Genomic DNA, 17,807 nt, shown 5'->3' on the forward strand with positions numbered 1-17,807 from the left:
ACAGACCCACTGTGTCCCTGGAAGCAAACTAAAAGGTTGGGACATTCAACAGGCACAGAGCTGCTACACAAACAAATGAACATTAGCATTTTATAGATGTTTGCTGTGGTCTTTGTTGCAATGAAAATTATGTGTTTTTGCATTCCAGATAAGAGCCGCCAAGGGATTTCACAAGCGCCCCGGAAAGGTACAGTAGGCAAAGCTTTGCCCGCACACAATAGAAGCAAGATGGAGAGAGGACTCTGGACAGACAACTCTCTGTTCTGTGAAAACATCTGCTTTTCATATGGTGTTCTTGGGGGTAAACAAAGTATTTAAAAAAAACAGTCTGGTGCAAATGCTCAGCTGGATGTGATTAAAATCATGGAGTTCAGTGCTGCCAATGCAGTGCCGAACTTGTGGTTCTGCATTATTGTAGAACTTCATTAACAGTTGTTGCAAGCGGGAGAGATTTTCCCCTGGCGCTCAATATTTTCAGTTTCTTGCCCACACGTTGCTTTAATTCAGTCTACCTCCAGCTTTAGCTGTGCTGGGAATCCTCTGTCATGGGTAGTATGTACAAAACCAAGCATCATGAAAGATGAAGGCTGTTAGAATAAAATTAAAACAGTGTTATTGAATAAAGAGTCTCCAGAGCAGCCAGTTTTGAGAATTCATTATTCACAAACTTCAATATTCTGTTGGCCTGTTAAGCAAAAATGTAACCCTTATATTGATTAAAATGATGCACTGCATCAACATTAGGCCCTGGTGGTTCACGTAATGGGGTGCCTGTTCATACTTTGTGGTGCAGATGAACATAAATATGCTTTTACTGTGCGCATAAAACAGAAACTCTGAAAAGTGCCGTGCTATTAGGTCTTTGCGCTGTGAATCATGATTTATTATGATGGAGTAAGCAGGTTATGCAGTTTTAAATTTTTCTTGAATATTGATCTTTTTTCCACTCTATCCTTCTATCTCTACACAGATGGTGTTGTTTGAGAAAGCTCAGTTCAGCGGCCAGGCGCATGAGATTAACAGGGATGTAACAGATGCTACTTCTCTGCAGCTCTCGCCTCTCATATCGGTGAAGGTTGTTAGAGGATGGTAAGTAGTGACATTCAACTGGAACTTTTCAGACGATGAACAGAAAATGTGCACTGAAGTGTGGTTCTAATTAGTGTCAAGTGGTTTTTCGGATGCCAGTGTGGCCTGTTGGCTCCTGGATGTGTCATTAGTTTAATGAAATATCAGCCTTGAGAACTCAGTGCTTGATAACTGTAATTACATAACCGCTCTTACACTTTTTCCTTGTAAACCTTAACAAGCAAAGTTTCTGTTTACATTGAGTGTCAACAAAACAGATTATGAGTATCCTTGAGAACTGGCAAATGAATTGAATACATGTTCTTCCCCATAAAACTTTTTCTTTTGTTACTTGCTTTGTTTACATCCACATCTGCTTTCTAAAAGTCCTCTTCACTGCCCTTGCAGGAGCATTGCTGCATTATCTGATGTTATAAGATCCAAACAGACATTAAAGAAATAGTCGTGACAAAGGCCGAATGTTGCATCACCTCGCGTAACCAAACACAAAAACCACAGCCAAAGGCCTACTAGCACGTATGTTCTGCCCCTGTGTGAGAGGACATAACTCTCCATACCAGCAGATGTTGTTAGTCTGTATTCATCAAGCGCAAAGGAAAAAGAGGACTGAAAGAACATGAATTAGCAAATCCTAGGATGGCGAAGGAGCGGCTTGCCTTCCTCTGCTGATAGGCTCACCCTGACACTCTAAACCTAACCCTGACAAGCTCCACTGTTTTTGACTATGCCTAACCCATACAACCAACAAAGGCAACGAGTACTAGCCAGTCCCAGGGAGAATAGGGCGGGTCATTCTTTCACCATTGTAGTATTTTCAAATTTGCCGACAGGGCGCGTTCAAGATGTAGTTAACTACTTAGCCCACTAACAACACAACCCAATGTTAAAATAACAGCATATTTACTGTGTTCGTCATCACTACTACAAACTATTAAAAACTGTTTCTGCTAAAGAGCACAATGGCTAAAAAAAAAAATCATCTTTCCTACTATAACAAGTTGGCGTCGATCTTACGCCCTCTTGACAGTAGCTGTTTGTTGGCTGTTCTAACCTCTGTTTCGCTTCCCGTGCACGTAGCTGAACTGTTAATCAGAGTGATTTCTCTCAACAATGGGCTCCCCTGTCTCTGATGCTGATTAAACATGTTGAATCAGCCAAAAAAAATACGTAGAAGAGCGGACTAATGCCAAAGGTGCAGAACATACCGCAAAAATTAGGCGACAGATGCTCACCAGTGGCTCAACATTTACCCGTGGCAGACCATTGGCTTGGTGTGTCAGGGCCCTTACTGCCACCTTTAGATTCGTGGAACAGTGTAAAACCGTGTTCAGGAATATGTATGGCATGTGCACTTGATCAAAGTAAATGTCCACCCACTCATAAAAACTTTGCCCCAGAGCACTACCAGAGGTCAAAAACTCTCCTCAAAGTAGTAAAAGCAATAGTTCAATCATTTCTTCCTGCTGATATGTTTGAATAACCTTTGGAGCTAAGAATTGTCTTATAGTCATGTGGTCCTTAGTTGATGATTCACACTTTCTTGTTTGAATGATATTTGAGGAAATTGATTAACATTTTTGGGGAAATATGCTAATTAGCTTTCTGGCCAAAAGTTACATGAGAAGATTGATATCACTGTCATATCTGTCCACCACGAGGTTGGCAGGCAACCAGTGGAGACTTCGGGAAGTTACTGTGCTTCGCCAAGAAAAAGTCTGGCATGTAAGCCGTGTTAAAACATGAATTGATGTTTTTACAAGTCAGTTTTTGTTTGATTAAACAAACAAGATATTATGTGTTGATAGGGAGCTTTAGTTAGGGGTGTTGGTAGGCAGGTTTTTTGCCAGCTGCAACAGTGCGGCTGGTATCATTTTGAGCAGGTGTTTAGATGTATGTCTGTGGACAGATTTTGTCAACACATAGTGCCACCACCGTGCAAGATGCAGTCACGAAACCTTAGTTGAGTTCACAATGAAGGTCAAGTTTGAAGACAGTTGTTGTCTGAGCAAAGCTGGGTGGTAGGAAGTAGGCGAGAGACCATTGATCTCTCCGCCACTTTTGCCCTTGTCGAGGATCAGGCAATCATCCCCATCCACTGCACTTTATGGACACTTAAAGGGGCCCTTCATGTCTCTGCAATGATGCACTTATTTAACTTTTTAAAAATGTCTATTATGTACTTATTTATGAATCTTTTTTTTCTTTTTAGATTTTCATTCTGCTATTTGTTGTTGACGAACACTGTTTTTATCCTTTGAGGGGAAACATAATTTGTTTTTTATTTGCGTATGGAAGTGCATAATTGAAGATGACAAAGTAAATCTGAATCTGAAATCTGAATCAGATCCAGCACAATCAAGGGCATAATGAATAAATCTGGCACAGTTCCCCTGTGTGCCATTGCATCACAGACACTGATTTGTGTAATATTTTGATTTTTAAGTGCTACCTTCATAAAGAGCTTAACTGGCTGTTCCCCTCTGTTTCCAGATTAAAGTTGAACTAACTGCTCTTACCTTTTCTTATCAAATGTTTGGTAAGAAAGCAAAATGTATACAAAATGCTGCTTTGCTTTAAGGCACTTTTTATACTGCATGAATATATCCTCTTTTTTTCTCTCCTTTTTCCAACATACTCTATTATTATCTCTTTGTGGCAGTATAATTATACATTTTTCTTTTTTACTACAGCTGGGTGCTCTATGAGAAGCCTAACTTCCAGGGACGCACTATCGCCCTAGAGGAGGGGGGCATTGAATTGACAAACGTGTGGGCAGAGCCTGGGCCGGCAGCTGAACCACAGAACAACCCACCAATGCGGATTGGCTCAATTCGTCTAGCTGTCGCGGTGAGTGCACCGATTAAATACTTAAAACTCATTTAGCCTCCAGCAATTTCACATCTACATAATCATCACCCCACATAGCCCTCTAAGACATAGTCAATATGTGATATTGCTTAATTGATATTCAGTTCAGACTCCTTAATAACAGAGTTACTGAGAAAAAGACTGAAGTCGTATTTGGTTTCATTGTAGAGGAATGATCTAAGGATAAGTATTGGCCACTGCTGATAATTACTCTGTTTGCTTCCCCTCTCTGCAGGATTACAGCCTTCCCCATATTGATCTGTTTACTGAACCAGAGGGCCACGGCAGAGTAACACCTTACCACGATGACACAATAGAGACGGGCTCATTTGGCATCCCAGTGAGCACTGCTTCCATTCGAGTGCACTCTGGGGTGTAAGTGTGACAAAACAATCATTCAGATCTTTGCGACTGATCTATGGTAAAGTGTGCGTCACGGTATCGAACAAGCCGTCAAAATCAAATCATTAGCAAGACACATGGTCTACTTATCGAGATTGATCAGAGTGATGGATAGGTAGTTATCTGCAGATTAGATTTTATTTGTAAGGCAATACATTTAGACGCTGAAGGCACATAACTAGCATCATTGCTCTGGAGCTAATGATACAAGTCGTGCCTTGCAGTGATTTCTTCATTACTAATGACTGGCAGAGCCAGCAGAAGAGTAGACATTGGAAATCTTGCCTGCTGTGCTGAACGTAAAGCTGTCTTTTTAATGGGATGTTCCCAGTGCTTGGCTTTGACAAGTAGCTGAGAGATAATAATCATTATGGCACTCCTCAGTGTTTGTCTTTGGTTTGACTCTCACTCGTTTGCCTCTTTAGGAATGTCTGTCCTGCTGTTGCATGTTAGAAACTAGAGGGAATGGGTGTGGGGGGGAACTTGAATAACAGAGTGAAGAGGTGGAGACTAGATGGAGAGAAACAGACAAAGGTGTGGAGGGAATTTGGCAAAGGGGAGAATGTTTTTCCACGTGAGAGGTTTTGGCATTTGGGACATTTTGCGCCCTGCCCGTGAGGACTTTAGTGACAACAAATGCTTTTCTCACACTATTTTTGTAGCTTCACATTGGCACTTGAGGTAGATTGTTGTCAAATGCCAGCTCATCTTTGCTCAGCTACAATTATGCTTCAGCAGCTCCCCCCTTTGGAGTTTGCACTGCATAAAGTGGAGCAACTGTTCAGCAGATGGAGTTTTGTGTAGAACAAATTCACTGCAACATGCTAGTTCAGTTGAGTTCACTGACTCACTGGCTCCTGTTATTATATGTCTCTCAGCGCCATAAGGTTGGCATCATTTCTTAGAATCACTTCCACAGCATTGGTGGAATGAGCTGGGTTCATTTTTTTTCTGCCAGGGGCTCACATGTGGTGATTTTTATGCGGCATTGTGTTTCGCTACATAATACATCAAATGCCAGAGGTAGGGGCAAAGCTCCAACAAAAGCTGCCCACGCCAGAAGTGAATAGTTTTAGAAAATGCTTTGAAGTGAAGCATTCCCAAGATATTTTATTCTAAAACAACTAGCTTTTGTTCTTTGCTGTTGTCGGATGACTCATGCCTGAGGTAAATATGAAATACCTAATTAAGACTCTGCCCTGACCTAATAATACTTAATGTGCTGAGTAAAATGACCAATCATGCCCATAGCTGCTGACTTCTACGTGGAAAAACAAGAATCAGGGAGTTTGTTCTTTCTATAACTGTTTTATAAAAGCAACAAGCCATGCAAGGTCATGAATTACATTGTTTTAAAAACCACCAAAAGGCAACGTGACGCATAATGTGGAGGGACCTTTGGCTTAATGCTCATTAACATGCACTGTGGGTGTTCCTCTGTCCTTTAGGTGGCTGGTTTTCAGTGATCCGGGCTTCCAGGGCATGGTAGCTGTGCTGGAGATGGGAGAGTACCCTGTTCCTGAGTCCTGGGGCTTCACATCACCCTTTGTTGGATCTCTGAGACCACTTAAAATGGTTTGTATTTCTGTGCCTAATGTACACTGCAGAGGGTAGTTCATGAATGTGTTAGTTTTCTATGGAGTATTGCAGGGATGATTTTTAAGTGTTGGCCAATACAAACATTAACATCGCCCTAGTTCCCTTGACAAAAAGCCAGTGGGATTTTTCAATTGGATTTAGGATTATTGCAGACAGTAAGTTCTATGGCAAACAAATTTATGATACATACTAATGTTGTTAAGCAAGAAAATCTCCACAAATGAACACCAGTTTTAGGATTTTTTAATTATGTGCAAATCACCTGAAGTAAAAAGCTAATGTTATCTATAAATGAACTACACCACAGTTCCAACAAATGTTGGATGGATTGCCATGAATTTTTATACAAAATATTCACTTATGCTGGGAAGTATCTTTAATTTACCAGTCAGATTGATAGAAAATTCAGAACAGACATTCATGGTGCACAGAGGATTCTTAAAATCCTGACTTTTCTTCAAGCACCACCAAGAAGTTCACATTTAGGGCTTGCATGAAATGGCTTGACAACTATTGGAGGGATATCAGAGATATTGGTACGCACATCCATGTCCCCTTAGGATGAACTGTAGTGACCTTGGAGGAGGTCCTCTGACTTTTCATCTATTGCCATCATTGTGTTGGTTTATGACCATATACCTGCAAAACCGGAGACTATGTCCACCAGCCTCTGCTGTACTTTGTGTTTAGTAGCTTGCTAACCGGCAAAACTTAGATGGTAAACATAATTGATGTTTAGTAGGTATTTAGTAGGTAACATGTTAGCCTGCTAGAGTTAGCAATTTAAGTAAGCATTACAGAGATGCCATCAGACTTTGGTTTAGACTTGCTCTTGTTCCCATTCAGCTTTTGCTTTTGCATATTCTATCGGTAACTTTTTGCTTACTAAGACACGTACAATTAATATGATACAGTTAGCTTTCATTAACACTAATAGTGAAGAAATTCACTATTTTGACTTTGTAATGACAGGTTCTCTTATATGAATAGCCTCTGTCTGGCTCTGTACAAAGGCATTTAATGTGAGAATTAGCCGCAATCAGTTGCCCACTGAGACAGAAGTTCGGTTCAGCATGTTCTCTGTTTTCTATTAATTTTCTTTGCACCTTTTCATAACAGAATTGACATTCATGTCAAGTCAAGTCAATTTTATTTATAGAGCCCATTATCACAAAACATGGTTTGCCTCAGAGGGCTTTACAGCGTAAGTGTAGTGTGTTCTTTAATTTCCAGATAAGTAGAACCATTTGAGTAATTGCTGACTGACACACTTTTTGTGTACATTTAGGCTATTTAGAGAAAAAAACATTTGTTGATGATGATGTTTTTGTTACAGGGTGGATTCAAAGTGGAGAATCCCAATGAAGTCAAGGTAGGATCAACATACCATGCTACAGTCTTATTTCAATTGCATGTTTTATGTTCTCATTATGCTCATTGTACATTGTGTATCGGCTGCCAACTACAGTGTCTGACACAAAAACGCAAATGTCCCTGCCAGTGTTTTTTGTGAAGTTCTTGGCTAATGTAGAAACATGGCAGTGCAACATGGTGGACTCCAAAGGCGAGGACCCGCTCTCTAAACAGATAGCACTAATGAAAACACAATGATTCTTGTTTTCAGGTGACTCTACACTAAAGAAACATAATTTCTGTATTCAATTCATTTCTGCCAAAATACCTCCCTAAATCCCTCTCACTGGGCCTTTAAGGGAGCGGCCCATTTTCTGTTTTGTGTTGTTTTTATCTTATTTTAAGACAAGAATAGATGTGATGTCAAGGAATTTCCAATGTAATCATAGTGTGTTATGGCAACAGACATTTTCAGACCTCAGAGTGAAAGTTCAAGAGATTTTTTTAGACTCAATATTTTGTGCTTTCATTCAACAAAGATGAAGATCACTGAAGTGCACACATTCATGATATTGTGCTCAAAATGCTCAACAGACAAAGTTTCCAATATTTGTCTTTCACCTCTTCAGTGGCGGTCACACTGACCACAGCAAGTTATTCATCAAGAAATAAAACCTACCTCAACCTTGCAATGTGTCTCTGGAAAAAAGTATTATCTCTTTATCAAAAATAGTGTGGCATTTATGTAACCAGCTATCTTTGATCAATTCTCAAAAAGAGACAAAAATAAGAATTTAGTCTGGGAGAGCAAAGACAAACAAAAACTCAAGGGAGTACCAAGGACAGCTGAGTTTAATAGTTTATCCACTCGGGCAAATGATGAGTGAAGTTTATTATTAGCCTTGTCCTTTTTTTTACAGGCTTTGGTGTATGAGAAGCCTGGTCTTGAGGGCTCCTGTTTGGAAATCGACAGTGATGTGTTCAGCTTTTGTGAAAGTGAAGGAGACATTGCTACAAATGGATCAAACCATGACTCGACAAAACCAAAGTCTGTGGGTTCTTTAAAGATCATCGGAGGACTGTGAGTCTTAAATTCATTTTCCGTGTTCAAACAGAATAAAGTCAGTTGCTAATATTGGAGTAAAGTTAATTCAGGACAAGCTTAACTGCCAGATAGTGAGTCTGAGATTATGTAATGCAGTCACGATTCACAAACACAGCTCTAACCAGTAACTCTTTCCCTCCAGCTGGGTGGGCTACAGCGATCCTGGGTTTGAGGGCCAGCAGCACATCCTGGAGGAAGGAGAGTACCTGGACTGTAGCAATTGGGGAGGCTCCGAGCCGCTCCTATCACTACGACCTATACTGGCTGTGAGTATCACACTGGGTTAACTTACCATGCACCTTTGTATAACTGAAGTTAGTTCATCATACATCATATGACAGAAAATAGCTGTGGTGTGATGTTTAAATTATGGCTCAGCTACTGTGGGTTTGTGAATGTCAGAATTAGTCTTCAAAAATGGAAAGTATACTGTGTTCCCCCAAAAAAGTTTATTCTAGTGAGAATGGAAAATCGATGTAAAAGTATTCAGACTGAGGGAGAGCAAAACTTTCCACAGTGTATAGAGTTAGCAACCCGGGAGAGCTCTGTTAAATACCAGAGAAAACTCTGGGGTTTACTCAAGATTTTATTGGAGAATTGATTCATAAAAAACTGTGTTGAACAAAGAAGTAAATAAAATGCATGAAAACAATAAAGTTTTGTTTTTATGAAGCTGTGATAAGGGAATAAACTTAACGCTGCTGACTTTTGGATAGCACAGTAATCGTTCGGGGTGGAAGTAGAAATACCACTTGAGATATGTTATTTTTTCAATACCCTATTTTCTTCTGCACACTCAAATGTATGGCAGCCAAATGTTTTATATAGAAATTATTTGATATCTTTTCTTTTTTAAAAAAATTTAATTGAGGCTGGGGTGTCAATTTCTGTTAAACAAGTCCAAACTTGTATCTATGTTTTCAATAATTGCAGAATAATTTCTCAATTTCTCATTTCTCACTGTTGTCTTTCTAAATATATTTCGATCAAAGGCTGACTGTGGACACCTCAGCGAAATAAATGCATCATCCCTCGTGTTCTATGACAGCGCACCAACTATTGAGCCTTTTGGAAAGTGCATACCAAATTTTACTGCGCATATGTTGCATTTTGAAGCAGTGACTTCTCTTTACTTTCTTGATTTTCATATGCTCGCTACCACGACAGTCTGGTGCAGTGCATTCTGGTAGTTGTAGGTATTCTACATTGAGACCAAAGTTAAATGCCACAGCCTTTTTGCTCTGTTTTCTCTGGTCATGTAGCACCTATTTCAACAGCATTTGCATCTTTCTGTTGCATCAGCCTAGTTTTAAGAAAAGACCATTTTCCAGCAGTGGAATACCTCTTTGATTTATTCAAACAGCAAAAACAACCTATGAAAATGAGCAGTTTCAAACAAGCAATGCTCACCAAGCAAATTAATTATTCAAAATAACGTCAATAAAATATGATAGTGTTTACTTTCAGTGTGGCAGATATTATTATTCTTACATCTTAAAACTGTGCAACATTAACCTTGACATGTTGGTGAAGAAAAACATGTAGTTTAGCTTTTGATCAGTTAGCTCAGTTTAGCTATTTTGAGTGTTCAACTTTTGTTTTGTTTGTTTTTTTACTCATTTTCCTGGTCTTGCTAATGGTTGATAAAAATTGCATTAATTTATAGTAGAATATAATATGAAGGAGGAATGACATAAAAAAATGGAACCATAAAGTGTGTTGACTTTTTTGTTTTTTTGCTGTCACTCTCTACAGGATTTCATGTCTCCGCACCTCAAAATGTTCAGCGACAGAGATTTCGGCGAGCTGGGAGTTAACATTGACCTGTCGGTGCCTGTCATTAACTTGGATGACACTGGCTATGGCATGAAGACGCAGTCAGTTGATGTCATCCGCGGCGTGTAAGTGACAAGCATTATACTTATCCCTGTAGCCTTCCCTGCTGTGGGAGCTGTAACAAGAAATAAAACGTTGTCTCAGATAATTGAAATTCCTCAGCTGTCTTTCCACTGTAAGACTTAAGGTATGTTTCTCCAGATGATACCTCACAGTGCTGTAAGATGCATTCCTGCACTTCAACCTGATAATTACTCTGGGCTGCAGTCCCAGTGAGGTGCATTCTTTTTTTTTTTTTTTTTTTTTGCTGCTCAGGTGTGTAACGGTGAAGCTGCCGTGCCCATGCTGACAGGTTGAGACAGATTGCCTAGTTCACTTATGTTTAGCCTGCCACACCTCACTTCCTGTCAACGTAAGTTGATTTTGCTGCTCACACCCTTTCACAGTGGGAGTGAATGCGAAAGTAGTGCAGGGTGTGGAGGACATCTGATCACCGTTAAAAAGAAATGTCATATATATTTGGATTTTGTGAAGTAGTGACTGTATTCCCAAGTTGTTTCTATTTCTTTATGCTATCATCATCTGGAAAAAAACAAAAGTAAACAAAACCAGAAGCAAATCAGAAACAAATACTGGGATCAGAATATTGAAATGCAGAACATGCTGATTTTTGCAACTCGGGGGAGAGTCAAACAAAATGATGAATAATGAAAAGCAGAACATTCTGTCCGTCTTTAGGAGGCAGGACTCCTGCAACACTGAAGGGTTATTCTTGCTGCGCTGCTAGCCTGTCATTAGATTTTACAGCCTCGCCCATGTCTTGTTGCCGGCCTCTGATTGGCTCTGTGTGTTGTTTTTGCATTGCTGAGAGAGACGTGTTTGTAGTGTAGTGGCACACACACAAGCCCAAAAATGCGGACATAGCCCCGGTCTGTCTCTGAGCAGAAGCACCCAACAACACACACATGCACACCGAAGACATGCCCAATTTGCCAAGAGGGTACATACAGTGCATAACTGAGATATTATCATGTGGAAGGCCATTATCTGATTGGACTCTGACCAAGAATTGTTGACAACTTGATAAATGAAAACTTTGTCGCACTGTGAATTCTTGTGGCTTTCTTTGTTAGCAAGTGCTAGACTGTGGTTCTCTACTAGTTAAGATAAAATGAGAAACCAGCAAACACGAATGTGAAATGTCAGAACACAATAAAAGGGTGATAATGATCCTCCTTCTAATGTTTTCTGTCTCAGCTGGGCTGTGTTTGAGAAGCCAGGCTTTTGTGGTGAGTGCTACATCCTGGAGAAAGGCCTGTATGGAAGCCCAGAGGACTGGGGGGCGCTACAGCCAAGAGTGGCCTCAGTGATGCCTGTTGTGCTGGTAAGAGCAATGACTCAGAGTTACAAAACCTTGCCGTTTTGCCCAGTTTTTAGACAAATTGTTTTGTGATCTTTTTTTGTTGAAGCAGCAGCCAGTGTGATTATATGAGCTGCATAATTTGCTCCAAATGATCACAGTGATTGTAATTTTGGCATTAAATAATTTTGCAATTTTGCATTATTGAGCTGTATTCTCACTTCCCCTGATAGTCCCACTTTGGCAAACCCAATGCTTCCATTGCATGTGACCAGCCACAATACTCGTGCTTGTGACTAAATCAAAAATTGCTGTAATCTTTGGGGGGGGGCTGACAAACTTTAATGCAGTTAGAATAATTTTGTGAGCATGAGTCACACAGAGCCAGAGTAAAATGAGTCTGTGCAGAGAGGAAATTTCTTGTCATAAGACTTAATGTGAAGACATCTAAAATCACAAAGGTGACTCATCATTAGGTTACTTCGATTTCAAACCAGATGATGACAAACAGGCAAAGATTTCAAGCAAAGTCTATTGCAGTGTTGCAGCTTCATTCTGAGGTTGAAGGGACAATTAACCCCAAAATAAAAATGAAAGAACTATTTTCTTTCTGCCTAATGACATCTGCCAATTATAACTGTACAGACAGAAGTGTGCATTTACCAGTGGTATGGACTCACATGTCTTGATCTGGTGTCAAAAATTTGGTAACTTTAAACTGAACTTGACAAAATCATAAAATATTTGCAACTCGAGTCAGACTTAGAATTAGACTTGAGACTTGACTAGAGAATACTTGATATAAGCCAAAGGATCTAAATGTATGCTTTGGACGACAACGTTGCAAGTACTCTTTTTACTATTTTACAACATTTACATTATACAACGAGACAGGACAAAAACATTCAAAATTCACTCTGTTGAGCTAACAGTGCTATATGCTATAAAGGTGTAATATCTGCACTACTTTTTATGATTAAGTTCAGTCGCACTTATTTTAACCAACCCATTTTAACAAATAAATGCAAATTTTAAAAGCATTAGTTACTATTTTTGTAAATGTAATATATTATGCTTTGTTGTTAAAATTACATTGCATTTGGTGAAAAGTGTATTATGACTTGTTTAAGACTCGAAACTCAGTTTAGGACTTAGTACTTGGCTGGGTAATTGTCATACTTGACTCAGGGCTTGAGTGCAAAGACTTGTGACTTGTGTCTTTGCAAAACAATTACATGGTCCCATCTCTGACGTCTAATCAAGGAGGAAAGGGCTATGCTTGTAACATCACGAGATGTAAACATTAATGGCATCCTCCTTGAATATAATGTTAGCTTGTGCAGTGGTGCTAGGCGAGCTAGCACTAGATGCACAGCACCTTTTGCACAGTGATTGGATGTAGTTTGGTAGAAAAATAACACAAATATAGATTAATAAATAGCACTGCAGGTAATAGTAGAAATACATTTTTTATTATTGTTATTTTGGGGTAAACTGTTCCTTTAAGAAGCAAAATGCAGTAAAATAAAATTCTTAATACCAAGAACAATAATACAGTTAATAATTTGGCCTCAATTATAAGCAAAGAAATAATGAGAATTAGTATCATTTCCTTTCCAATTTCAACCACAGCTGTGCCATTTGCAGTAAATAGTAATGTGCAGTATAATCCATTTTTAATAACTTTCTGTTTTGGTTTAGTGCATAAATGAGTCTCATGAAGCTGTTGTTTCATTTCAGGATGATTTTGAGAATGCAGCCAAGTTCAAGGTAGGTGATTTAAAAAGATGATAGAATACCTTTAACCTTGCTGAGATACTCTCTGTCTTATCTGATAAAGCGTGTGAGAGGTTTAGAGTGGATGAGTCAGGCTTGTTGTCTTGCTGTGTTTGTCTCAGGTGCAGATTTTCTCTGAGCCAGGTTTTCAAGGCTCTGTCCTCCCTCTCGAGGACAGTGTGGCCTCCCTGCAGGACGGCATCTCTGTGACCTCCTGCAAAGTTCTGGCCGGAAGGTTAGTAATACTGCCTACAATAGACAAAATATCATGCTGCGGTTATCGTGAGTTATGATTGAAGTTGAATTCTTAGTGCTTGAAGGACTCTGCACCATCCTGCAAAAGCAGAATTTAGTGACAGGCCCATTTGGATTTCCCAAAGGTGATTTTAAACAATTGTAGCTGCATATTGCTCATTTTGCAAGAGTATCCCTAGGACTGCTACAGCCTGTTACTGCTCTTCTTACTACAAATGGTTTGTATGCCAGATTCTTGTAATATGCTGCACTTCCTACATTTTTAATGACACAGTATCTCAAAAGTAATTTGATGCATTGCTGAGTCTGTGTGCATATGTGCAAGCACAGTATGCTGTTCATCCTCAAGCATGAATAAGTGAGCAGAGTACGCACATTGTAACTCACTGTGTGGTGTCAAGTAATTTAATGTACATAATAAAAATCTGACAGCGACATTATGCAAATGGCTTAACATGGTAATCAAAGTTCTTCATCAGTGCAGAACATGAGTCTCATTTTGTGCTCCTCTCGTGTGTGTGTGTGTGTGTGTGTGTGTGTGTGTGTGTGTGTGTGTGTGTGTGTGTGTGTGTGTGTGTTTATGCAAATGACTTTCAGCTGGCTGGCATTTGAGGGACGGGACTTCACTGGCAGGATGTATGTGTTAGAAGTTGGGAGCTACCCAGATCTGAGAGCGATGGGATGTGTCAATGCAAACTCCTCCATCCTATCACTACAGACCACTGGCTTTGTAAGTTTGTTTGTTTTTTTCTATTTTATAAATATTTTAACACTTTTAACATACATGTCCTTTTAAAACCTAAACCTAAATCCATTTTGTGTCTTCAGACCCTTAAGTTTGGACATCACATTTTCAAGGATTTATCAGGGAAACATTTATTTTATACACATAAACATATATGTAAATCTGTTACAGTCAGTAGTGTTCAATTAAAAAAAAGGACTGCACCAGTTTAGTATTGCACTCCTATAACATTGTTGTACTTATGGAAAATTTGGATCAATATGGAGTTAGTAGAATCATAGATGTTTGCTGTGTCCAAAATTCCATACTAACATGCTTTTTACTACGCTAAAATAGTATGTGAGATCTTTTAGTGTGTCCGAAACCCAAGTATCAAACCAATAATATATGAATTGCATACTATTTTTGTTTAAATATTACATTATGCAAACAATGGACACTAGGCCAGTAGAAATACATCACAATGCAATTTAGAAAGTTCTTAACAGAGAGCAGCCGACAGATCTGTAAATTCAAAAATGGTTCAATTTAAGTGAAAGTATAACCTTTCACTTTGTGAGGATTACTATATTTTTTAAATTATTTTTAAATTGTTGCTTGAGCTGATGTTATTACGGTCTCAGGAAGTAACTGCTATTTGAACGTCAGTGCACGAAAAACATTGGAGATGATTTTTATGTGAAAATCACTGAATAGACTCATTTTGGTCGATAAATATTGGCCTAATTAAGCAATACTTACATTCAATGTTCATGTTGATTGAACTTTTTATAGTTCTAGTAACAAACTGGTAGCTTCCCTGATTTAAAGGCCCAAATACACCAAACTGACATCAAAGACCAGTGGTGATGAAGGCAGACTGTTGCATTGCCTCACATAGTGTGTGTTTTGGCCAAAAAGCACCTGAACACACCGCAAAGACTATAGCCAACAGCCAACTAGCTCTTACATTCTGCACCTGCATGAGAAAATAACTTTAGCTTCATATCAGCATGTGGCGGAAGTCTGTATTTCTGTAGTCGATGACCAACAAGGCGATTCAAGACACTACACCACCAGATGTTTAAAGAACAGTTGATATTTACGGTGCACTAGTGAACAATAAAACAAAAAAATCTGCTGAAGAGCTTTATGGCTAAAAAAAAACACAATCTTACATAACAGGTTAGATTCAATCTCATGTTCTCTTGACTTTAACCCTTTATCTGCTTTTATTACTTTTCCTCTTGTGCGCTGAATCAGATTTAATTCACAGATGGACCGTTATTTATTCTGTTTCAACATGTTGAATCGTCCAAAAAACAACAGACAAGGGCCCACTACAGCCAACGATGCAGGACACACTGCACAAACTAGGGTGGCAGATGCTCACCAACAACCAAACACTGACCAATGGACGACCGCCAGTTTAGTGTGTCAGAGTCCTTTAATACGATGCATGTCAAATGGTAATGTGTAAATGTTTAATGAGTTACAAAATGTTGTTTTCAAATTGTAGCAAAACCCATCAGTTGCAGAGATACAAGAGAGCAAAAATACCAGGGAGCACAAAAGTGCAAGTGTTGTCCGTTTCCAGGGTAACCTGAAAATAACCTTAATATCAACCTGCATGACCTGCAGCTCTCCGCCTACTCCATTTCTGAATGTGCTTTCAACCTCTCTTTTCCCTCTCGCTCAGCAGGAGTTTTCACTGCCGTCCATCACTTTGTTTGAGCGCTGTGATCTGCGGGGGAAGAGGGTGGTTCTGACAGACGGATCAGTCAACCTTCAGCTGGCTGGAGGCTGCAGCAGAGTTCAGTCTGTGGTGGTGGAAGGAGGCATGTGAGTACATCACGACTGCTTTGCCACATCTAGTTCTGTATAAAAGTAAAGCCGCTGCTCCCCCATCAACAAGTTCTCCTCTTGGTGTGAGTTTGAAAGGTTCCTGCATAACAGCCTGTGTGTGTGTTTTGACTTTGGAGAGAACCCACTGTGCTGTCAAAGCCATTGTCTCTGCCAGGAACATGTGAAACAGAATAATTTTCTTCATTTTTCACTCGAGTCTGTCAGTTGCCCCTGTTAGTTCTTGACTGTTAAACTCCTGTTGTTTTATAATCTCTTTCTAAAATATAGGAAAAGAAAAATCAGTGATTTCTTTTTCTATTTTTTTATATTATACATGTTATACATGTTAGGGAATTCTTGTTTAAAAAATGTAAAAGGCTTTGAACGGTGAAGTACTACAGTCTAGAGTGTGACTGTTAAAGTGTTTTTCAACATTTCAGTGTGCAGGATTTTTTGGGCGGGCGGAAAAGCATGCTCAACAGGGCAGGGTTGATGTTTTTGTGTAGGCCCACGTGGAAGTTAGTGACTATGGGATTTTCCATTGGATTTTGGATTATTACAGATAAAAAAGCTCTGTGGCAAACAAACATTTATGATACCTTTTTTCAACAAGAAAATCCTCACAAATGAACATCAGTTTTAGGATTTTTGAAGCCTAAATGCGATCGCCAGGAGTAAAGCTAATATTAGGCTACAAACAAACTGCTCGGCGATTGCATAGCTTAACATCGCCACCACAACGAGGCTGTGAAGCCCTGTTTGGTGTGGCTCGGCGCGATGACGTTCGAAAGGCGATTTATTAGCAACTACCTTTTTTAAGACACATAAAAGCTTCAAAGTTCATTATGAGATATTTACTTAAGGATTTTATGTTGTAGAACAATGGTTCTCAAGCTATTGTACTTGTACCGCTCGTGGTACGCAAGCTCCCTATAGTGTTACTTGGAGGAATATTTTTTTCAATCAAACCTACCACACATTTTTAAGTGAAAATACTTGAACTTTGAGATTCCTGAAATGAGATTTAATTCTGCCTTTCATGTAATATTTTTATTCAATATCACCCTGCTACATAGCCATATTTATGAGCATTGCACATGCATTCGTCCATGATCACTTACTAGTTAAACTGTGATGTGTAAGTAAAAACACTGCAATTGTGACTCCAAATGGGAATTATCATAATAAATAACCTTCTTTTTAGGAATAAACTTTCTGCATTAACTGTTTGTAGCTGAATAGAGTAGGCATATGTTACTGCATTTTAACGTTGGTATTAGTTGTGGTACTATAAGATTATTTTTTGGGGCATTTTCCCTTTATTGACAGGACGGTTTTAGAGAGTCAGGAAAGGTGGGAGAGAGAACAGGGGGCCGCTGCAGAGGCCTCAGCCGTATGGGGTGCCCCAAAAGCTTAATAGTTTTTGAGGTGATACGTTGAGAGAGTCTTAGAACCACTGCCGAAGAACAAAACAAGAAAGTCCCTTCATCTTGTGAACCACAGACCTTATTTGAGCCATCTAACCAAAAACCCATTCAAAAAACCTCTTGACTTTGAGACAAGGAAACCCAGGTTGCTGAAATGCTAACTCATTT

The 17,807-nt window shown here is 39.3% G+C and overlaps 1 protein-coding gene across 2 annotated transcripts in view; it reads left to right on the top strand.

Moving 5' to 3' along the window:
* LOC121955947 (beta/gamma crystallin domain-containing protein 1-like) overlaps positions 1–17,807 on the top strand; it is a 38,919-nt gene that overhangs the window by 12,671 nt on the left and 8,441 nt on the right. For both annotated transcript variants that reach the window (XM_042504043.1, XM_042504042.1), the window contains 14 exons: positions 149–187; positions 971–1,089; positions 3,780–3,936; positions 4,193–4,332; positions 5,808–5,934; positions 7,295–7,330; positions 8,232–8,392; positions 8,559–8,682; positions 10,172–10,317; positions 11,510–11,636; positions 13,353–13,382; positions 13,511–13,623; positions 14,241–14,373; positions 16,070–16,209. In XM_042504043.1, the coding sequence (XP_042359977.1) occupies positions 149–187; positions 971–1,089; positions 3,780–3,936; positions 4,193–4,332; positions 5,808–5,934; positions 7,295–7,330; positions 8,232–8,392; positions 8,559–8,682; positions 10,172–10,317; positions 11,510–11,636; positions 13,353–13,382; positions 13,511–13,623; positions 14,241–14,373; positions 16,070–16,209 (1,592 nt within the window). The remainder of the gene's footprint in view (positions 1–148; positions 188–970; positions 1,090–3,779; positions 3,937–4,192; positions 4,333–5,807; positions 5,935–7,294; positions 7,331–8,231; positions 8,393–8,558; positions 8,683–10,171; positions 10,318–11,509; positions 11,637–13,352; positions 13,383–13,510; positions 13,624–14,240; positions 14,374–16,069; positions 16,210–17,807) is intronic.

This window comes from Plectropomus leopardus, chromosome 16 (genome assembly GCF_008729295.1).
Source record: "Plectropomus leopardus isolate mb chromosome 16, YSFRI_Pleo_2.0, whole genome shotgun sequence".
NCBI lineage: Eukaryota > Metazoa > Chordata > Actinopteri > Perciformes > Serranidae > Plectropomus > Plectropomus leopardus.